This window comes from Aotus nancymaae, unplaced genomic scaffold (assembly GCF_030222135.1).
Source record: "Aotus nancymaae isolate 86718 unplaced genomic scaffold, 86718_ANA_hifiasm-v0.15.2.pri h1tg000016l, whole genome shotgun sequence".
Taxonomy (NCBI): domain Eukaryota; kingdom Metazoa; phylum Chordata; class Mammalia; order Primates; family Aotidae; genus Aotus; species Aotus nancymaae.
The window spans coordinates 76,192,871-76,201,511 of NW_026988428.1; the positions used below are offsets into that span (position 1 = coordinate 76,192,871).

At 45.9% G+C, this 8,641-nt stretch overlaps 1 protein-coding gene across 1 annotated transcript; it reads left to right on the forward strand.

The window, feature by feature from the left end:
* The first annotated feature begins 1,447 nt into the window (after positions 1-1,447).
* Positions 1,448-6,492, forward strand: CDKN1B (cyclin dependent kinase inhibitor 1B). Its single transcript, XM_012447694.2, has 3 exons — positions 1,448-2,398; positions 2,913-3,042; positions 5,180-6,492. Exons 1-2 carry the CDS (start codon positions 1,924-1,926, stop codon positions 3,032-3,034), a joined length of 597 nt encoding a protein of 198 aa, XP_012303117.1. The 5' UTR covers positions 1,448-1,923; the 3' UTR covers positions 3,035-3,042; positions 5,180-6,492.
* The last annotated feature ends 2,149 nt before the right edge of the window (positions 6,493-8,641 follow it).

Sequence of the window (8,641 nt, forward strand, 5' to 3'; positions counted from 1 at the left end):
TAAGAAAGCTACACATGAAGTTCATCTGTAGCATAGGTGCATAAGAAAATTATGCTGCTGTGTAATATTAGAACGGAAGGTTGGTTTCCAGTAAAATGCATTAACTTTGGCCCAAACCAAGATGATGGGTACTGGGCACGGGGGTGGGGAGAGCAGCTGAAGATCCACTGAGCTTTGTCTCAGGGCAGCCCTGCTCATCTTCCTACTTTACCTTCCACCACGGTGCTCAAGCCCACAATGAGAGAAATTTCTAGCTGCAAAAGGGAGCAGAGAAACACTGGAATACCAGTATCGGACATTAGGACATGGTTTGGTGGTTTTAAAAATCATTTCATCATCTGGAGTTTGACCCCGAGGGGAGTATTTTCACCCTTCAGTCCTCTGAAAGCATTCACTAGCATCTGAATATTGTTCTGAGTTTGTTGGAGCAGTGAAATCTGGTGAGAGAGAAGGGTGGAGGAAGGAAGGAGCTGTTGTATTTGGCGGCTGGACTCAGGTAGAGGAAACTGCTACAATCCCGGGAAAGAACTGAAAAGTAGAAAGAAACGAGTTCCCACACGCAGCCAACATCCATGGCCTTAACTGTGCTTGGGAAGCAAGAGCCTGGGCCAGGGGTATAACCTCGTTTTTGAAAACTAAATGTGTCTGAGACAGCTACGGAGTTTATTAACGGACTTGAGAGACTACTCGAGTTTCTTTTTTTTTTTTAATCTTGAGTTCCTTTCTTATTTTCATTGAGGGAGAGCTTGAGTTCATGTTAAGTGCCGCGTCTACTCCTGGCTAATTTCTAAAAGAAAGACCTTCGCCTTGGCTTCTTCCCTAGGCCTCCTACCACCCCAGGGATGGCAGAAACTTCTGGGTTAAGGCTGAGCGAACCACTGCCCACCGCCTCCACCCACCCCCAGCTAAGGCAAACCGGCAGGGGCGGTGCCCAGCCCCCCCAGCAAACGCTCCACGGCCTCCCCTACAGGCCGCGAGGTGGGGGCCACTGGGGAAGGCTGAGCTGGGGGCAGCTCGCCACTCTGGCTCTAAGCGAGCTGCTGGTGACCTTCGAGGTCCTCTGGTCTAGGCCCCCGGCTTCCCGGGCGAGGAGCGGGAGGTCGGGACTTAGGCGCCGCGGCGTGCCCGCCAGCGCAGCACCGGGCCCCGAACCCCAGGCCCCGCCCCAGGTTCCCGGCCGTTTGGCTAGTTTGTTTGTCTTAATTTTAATTTCTCCGAGGCCAGCCAGAGCAGGTTTGTTGGCAGCAGTACACCTCCAGCAGTCACGCGACAAGCCAATCTCCCGGCGGCGCTCGGGAAGGCGGCGCGCTCGGGAACGCGGGGAGGAGGCGGAACCGCGCCGGGGCCACCTTAAGGCTGCGCTAGCCAGCCTCGGCGGGGCGGCTCCCGCCGCCGCAACCAATGGATCTCCTCCTCTGTTTAAATAGACTAGCCGTGTCAATCATTTTCTTCTTCGTCAGCCTCCCTTCCACCGCCATATTGGGCCACTAAAAAAGGGGGCTCGTCTTTTCGGGGTGTTTTTCGCCCCCTCCCTTGTCCCCGCTTGCTCACGACTCTGCGACTCCGACGCCGGCAAGGTTTGAAGAGCGGCTGGGTTCGCGGGACACGCGGGCTTGCACCGCCCGGACTCGGACGGGCTTTGCCACCCCCTCCACTTGCCTGGTCCCCTCCCCTCCCCTCCCCGCCCTCCCACTCGCCAGTCCACTTGATCCGCGGAGACTCTCGGCGGCTGGGCAGGGGCTTCCTCGCAGCCCCTTCCCGCAGACCCTGCGCTCCTGTAGCTCGGGCCGTGGCTCGTCCAGGTCTGTGTCTTTTGGCTCCGAGGGCAGTCGCTGGGCTCCCGAGTGGGGTTCGGGCTGTGTAGAGGCGTTTTGTTTTGTTCTGAGAGTGCGAGAGAGGCGGCCGTACAGACCCGGGGGGAAGATGTCAAACGTGCGAATGTCTAACGGGAGCCCCAGCCTGGAGCGGATGGACGCCAGGCAGGCGGAGCACCCCAAGCCCTCGGCCTGCAGAAACCTCTTCGGCCCGGTGGACCACGAAGAGTTAACCCGGGACTTGGAGAAGCACTGCAGAGACATGGAAGAGGCGAGCCAACTCAAGTGGAATTTCGATTTTCAGAATCACAAGCCCCTGGAGGGCAAGTACGAGTGGCAAGAGGTGGAGAAGGGCAGCTTGCCCGAGTTCTACTACAGACCCCCGCGGCCCCCCAAAGGCGCCTGCAAGGTGCCGGCTCAGGAGAGCCAGGATGTCAGCGGGAGCCGCCCGGCGGCGCCTTTAATTGGGGCTCCGGCTAACTCTGAGGACACGCACTTGGTAGACCCAAAGACTGATCCGTCCGACAGCCAGACGGGGTTAGCGGAGCAGTGCGCAGGAATAAGGAAGCGACCTGCAGCTGACGGTAATGGCCCCTTCCCAACCGTAGATTGTCTGTGTCTGGGGCCCCACTTTGCCTCCTGGAGGGTGTTAACCTCAGCTTGCTTTCCGGCGTATTCTGATTTAGCTTTGGAAGAGCGAACTTTATTGGTCTTAGGTTTCCAGTGCTACCCGACCCACTGCTTGTTTGTTTGTAACTTTTAAGTCAGAAACTGGAGATGGTAAGATCCGATAATTTCCCTAATTTAAGACATCGCGGTCCCTCCCACTAGCCAGCCTTAGGTATGTGACAAAGTTGGGATGTTTATCAAGGGTCCGCCTCCTGGCTAGCGAGAGCGCTCTGGGGCGGAGAATGCACTTTCTGTTTTTTGAAAACAACCTCATTTTGTGCCCTTAAAGGCCATTTGGGATGACGGATCCAGGATTGTGGGTGGAGGTAGTGGGTTTTTCATCCCCTAAATATCGGGCCAACTTCTGCCATCCATTGTTTTTTCTAATAAAGATTGTGTGTTCTTTTTAAAAATTTCCCCCACTCTTAGATTCTTCTACTCAAAACAAAAGAGCCAACAGAACAGAAGAAAATGTTTCAGACGGTTCCCCGAATGCCGGTTCTGTGGAGCAGACGCCCAAGAAGCCTGGCCTCAGAAGACGTCAGACGTAAACAGCTCGGTGGGTTTGATCAGCAAAGGAGCACGCACTGGAACCCAGGGCCTTCAGAACTCACGATACCTGATCTTACTGTTTGCTGGCAGATTAAAAGCCTGTGGGGCTTTGTTTTGTTTATACTTCGTGAGGTCAAAAAAGTAGCGATTGGGAAGGCTGGGAATCACTATGGGGATACTGTAATTCTTCAAAGTTTCTTTGCCCGAAGATACTTTCTCTTGAAATAGTAGACCAGAGCAGCTACTGTAACCAAGGCCCCATCGGGTAGGAAGGTCATTTTTCTGTGAGTCCCACTGAAACATATAACAATAGGTTCTTTCCCTATCTGAACAAGAATTGGGGTACTCCCCCAGTCCCACTTCATGAGAATTCATTTCCCAGAGGTTCAGCTTGAGTCAGTAACATTTTTGAGCCATACGTGGAAACATGGCAAATACATAATTAAGTTTAAATTTTGAGGGGAATATTTGGTAGAAATTGCTCACTTTTGGATGATGCAAGGGATTAGAGATGTGAATAGGGTGCTATGTTGTGTTCTATCTTTGACATTTTCATAAACGGTCACTTTCCCTGTTCTAGAGAGTTTGTAGAGAGAAGGAATCAGTATTTACAAAAAGCAAAATGGAAAGATAAAAAATTACTAAAGTTTCTCAATTTCTGGGAACACTGAAGTTGCAAAGCAGAAGTTAAATTAACGCTGTCAGTAAGCAATCCATGAACACGTCAGCCAGCGTATGCTAATTGTGCTGTAACAGGGTGATTTCGATATTTGTAGGGGAAATGGGTAGTAAATATCAAGACTGGTGACCGTGGGTCAACCCAGCACAAAGGAAGTGGAGATTTTTCCATACTCAAAAATCTGATCACCGTTAATAGCTAATTTGAATAATTCAGGCCCCAAATGTACATGGATTAGCTAGTCATAATTACCGAATTAACATACATATTAACAGTCTGTTAGCATATTATAGACCAAGACTGTGACCTCTTTCTTTTTTAAAGCCCATACATAGCTTAGCATATGAGGTGATCTTAATAAATATTGATGTTAACTTATTAAATCCTCACTTATAAAAATTTTAACAGGGATTAAGGTGGGATTCAGGTTTGTTGTATCTTGAAATCGTGTATTCGACTTAACTATACCTTATATTTTTCAGAGCTTATACAAAACTGTACTATAGAACCTCTGTTTCATAGAACCATATGAAGTGAGAAAATTAGGTGAAAAATTTCCCGAAGCAGACTTAACACTCGCAGCTCCTGTTGGTTTGTGACTTGTAATCTAGCTCATCAGATGAGCCACGAGAATCAGACCTGGATTTTGATCTGGCCCCATTCTGACATGGCGAGAGGCATTTGTTAGTAATATTGCCAGTTCAAATAATACCAGAAATATTAGTAAGAACTTACTCAAAAGGATTCATGAGTAAATTCTGTGTATGAATAAAAAAAAATTTGAAAATGATGTTAATAAAATTTTCTTCTGGAAGGCCTTTGTAATTTTTATTCCTAACCATTTTTCAAATTTAGAAAATTTAATATGTCACAGGAGTAGAGAAAAAATTTTTTTAATTTAAAAAAAATTTTTTAAATAAAAAATTTCTGAATAAAAAATTTGTAAATTTTTACCCTTAATTATTACAGTTTCCTAATTTTCCTGTTTCTTTCCCACTTGTCTGTGACCTAGATTCTTTAGACTAGGGTTTCTCAACCTCTGCACTACTGACATTTTGGGCCGAGTAATTCTTTGTTGTAGGAAACTGCCCTGTGTGTTTTAGATTGTTTGGCAGTATCCCTAGCCTTTCCCACTTGATGCCAGCAGCATCTTCTCCCCCAGTGTGACAACCTAAAATGTCTCCAGACATTGCCAAATGTTCCCTGGGGGGCAAGGGCAACAGTGCCCACTGTTAAGAACCACTGCTCTAGACAAAAGTACATAGGATCAGAGAGGGAAAAAAATCCAGTTAACAGAATATTAGGTGGAGATGAGTGTAGTCATCAAACTTAGAGTACATACGTTTTTCCCCATCACTCAAGTTTATTTCCACAGTAACGTGGTGACAAAATAATTGCTGTAGTATATTGGTAACGTTACTCTAGTGGTTTTCCTCTAATTCTTCTGTCTTGTTTTCTTTTGCAGAATTAAGAATATGTTTCCTTGTTTATCAGATACATCACTGCTTGATGAAGCAAGGAAGATAGACATGAAAATTTTTAAAATACATATCGCTGACTTCATGGAATGGACATCCTGTATAAGCACTGAGAAGCAACAACACAATAACACTAAAATTTTAGGCACTCTTAAATGATCTGCCTCTAAAAGCATTGGATGTAGCATTATGCAATTAGGTTTTTCCTTATTTGCTTCATTGTACTACCTGTGTATATAGTTTTTACCTTTTATGTAGCACATAAACTTTGGGGAAGGGAGGGTGGGGTGGGGCTGAGGAACTCACATGGAGGGGGGGTATGAAGAGCTTGCTTTGATTTACAGCAAGTAGATAAATATTGGACTTGCATGAAGAGAAGCAATTTTGGGGAAGGGTTTGAATTGTTTTCTTTAAAGATGTAATGTCCCTTTCAGAGATGGCTGATACTTCATTTAAAAAATTGCCAAAATTTGAACACTGGCTAAAGATAATTGCTCTTTATTTTTATAGGAAGTTTATTCTCACTTGGTGATCTAGTGATCTCCTAAGTTATCTAAATTGTTAGATAGCTGCATATGGCTTTTTTTAAAAAGCAACAAAAATCTACCCTGAGTGCCCTCCACAGCCTCTCTTAAAGTTGGAATTTCACAGTTAATTATTTAGCAGGTTGGTAATCACTCCAGGTGGTTTGGGGCAAAAATCCGAGGTGTTTGGGGGGAGAATTGACCATCTGCTTTTATTCAATTCGTTGACAAAATTTCTTCATTTTCTTTTCATTTTGAGCACAGTCAAAATAATTCTAAATCCCTCGATATTTTTAAAGATCTGTAATTTCACATTAAAAAATGAAATAATTTTTAATTTAAAGCTTCCTACTCTGTCCATTTATCCAAAGGAAAGTGGTATTTTTAAAGAAAGGTTCATGTAGAGAAAATCATACTTGTAGGATAAGTGAAATGGATACTACATCTTTAAACAGTATTTCTTTGCCTGTGTATGAAAAAACCATTTGAAGTGTACCTGTGTACATAACTCTGTAAAAACACTGAAAAATTATACTAACTTATTTATGTTAAAAGATTTTTTTTTTAATCTAGACAATATACAAGCCAAAGTGGCATGTTTTGTGCATTTGTAAATGCTGTACTGGGTAGAATAGGTTTTCTTCCTCTTTTGTTAAATAATATGGCTATGCTTAAAAGGTTGCATACTGAGCCAAGTATAATTTTTTGTAATGTGTGAAAAGGATGCCAATTATTGTTACACATTAAGCAATCAATAAAGAAAACTTCCATAGCTATTCATTGAGTCAAATTGTAATGTGCTTTACCAAACGAGGTGTTTGACCTGGCATTCTAGTCATATTTACACAAATGTAAATGTGAAGTGGCAAATATCTAGGTAATTCAGGCCCACAACCCAGATGATGTTTTATGTAGTCCGAATGTAGTTAGCAGTTACTGTTTTCCACTTAGGTCTGTGTGGGTGGACAAAACTTTAGAAGGTGAAAATGGAAAAGCTACATTTTCATATGAATAAGATTGTCAAAGTCTGCATTAGTGAAAATGTCTTCTAGGATATGAACATGTCAGAACCAAAAAAATCCTTACATAAATGTAGACTGATACACATTTGCAGGATTGAAAATGAAAGTAACATGGTGACTTCTCTGTATTTACACATGAGAAGTGTTATGAGGAATTAAAGCAATTGTTTGGACCATCTAATATATAAATCTTGCTTAAAATGTTCACATAGGGGCCCTAAAGAAATCGGTGTGCACTCTACACTAGGTAGTTATTTTTGAAATTTAACTGGTTGTCATATAAAAATTATTTCAATTTCTAAATATCCTTGTTACAATCTACACAACCAAAAATTGGCTAATGTAAGGAACCAAATCTGAGGGTTTTGAGTCTCCATATCCATACAGCAGATATATATTTTTTACCGAAGGAAAAAAGTATAAGAGAAAGCATTTTTAAAGTCAGATTACTAAAATGATTTCCTATAATTTCACATTTAAAAAAATGTGTTTAAGGTGTAACAGTAAATTATTTTAGTTGTAGGACTTATTTACTCTAGTAAGTGGGTAAATCGTAAAAATCTGGATTTGGGTTAAATTATTTTGCTCAAATATCTACATTTCCATTTATCGTAACCCAAAAGGAGCTCTCAAATAATAGTTTCAACAGTTTTTGACCCTAAGATTTTTTTTTTTTTTTTGAGCAGGTTGGACTCCGGCCTCCTGGAAGGGAAATATAGGTCCTTTAGTGGCTGGTCCACATCCTTCAAGTAGGTATTATTTTAATGAAAGACTAAAGATGTTTTGTGATTTTGTTTAAAACTCGCATCCAAGAGTGTTTTTCAGAAACAGACTGAGGGAGCAAGAAAAACAATTCGAAATGGGGAGGAAGGAGTGGAGGGTCAGAAAATAATGAAAGTTCCTCTGAGTTAAAAAAAGATAATTCAGCAAGTGTCTCTAACAGTGGAAAAAATATCGCCTGAATCGCTGCAGGCACCCGTCTCCTTTCGTAAAGAGGTCTCTTTAAAGAGAATTTTGAGAGATTGCGTTTTAGGAATGCGGGCCAGGGAGAAGTGGATGCTCGCCGCGCCAGGCACGTTCACAGGAACGCAGCCTCGAGTGACCGTATCCTTCGTCCTTTACCTGCCTGTGTCAAGCTTCCAAAAGTGACCCACAGTTCAGCTCGTCCTTCCCCGCGACCAGGTCTGCTGGGGCCGCCGCGAAAGTCCCTTTGCGGGGATGCGGCCGCCGGCGCCCACCACCCCTGGCCCGGCTACCCAGGCCACTGCGCCGTCGTCTCCCCAAACGGCCCAGCAGTCCCGCGCCTGCCGGCCGCGGCAATTGCAAGGTCGGGCTGGCTGGTGCCTCGGGACGAAAAGGCCATCAAGTCTTGCTCCCCATCTGTAACATGCAGACCCCGCACTGTCCCCGTCGTCGCGCAGAGTTCCCGCGCCCGGGCGCCCGCAGGCCGCGCAAGGCGGCCGCGCCTCCGCCACACAGCTGGGCTGGGCGGTTTCTCAGAAACTTTCTTCCCTCATCCACTCCTCTGCGCTGAGATAGCAGCGAAAGCCCCTACACCTCTCCGCAAACGGACGTTCCACCTGAGTAACCGGCCGCCTCCCGAGCCGTGGGGATATCCGAGCTAAGGGGAGCGCCGTCCCGAGTTCGCGGACCCTCGGGCGCGGCAGCCCGCTCCCACCCCTACCCTGGGCTCCAATGATCCGCAACCCCGCGCATTTCGAAAGCCCGCCCGGCTCGCCCGCGCCCGGGGAGGGCCACAGCGGCGCGCAGCCCGGGCCCAGCGCCACTGCCGCCCGCGGGGGTCCCCTGCGCCCTCACCCACGTTTGGCAACGTCCCCCCATCGCATCCCCGGCCGCCCGGCGCGAGGGCCTGGGACGGGGGAAATGTGGACCTGGGGGCGTG

Excerpts from the sequence above, each read along its gene's own strand:
- CDKN1B (XM_012447694.2), top strand. The coding sequence starts at position 1,924 with ATGTCAAACGTGCGAATGTCTAACGGGAGCCCCAGCCTGGAGCGGATG. Across the intron at positions 2,399-2,912 it reads GAAGCGACCTGCAGCTGACG|ATTCTTCTACTCAAAACAAA; the intron begins GTAATGGCCCCT and ends CCCCACTCTTAG.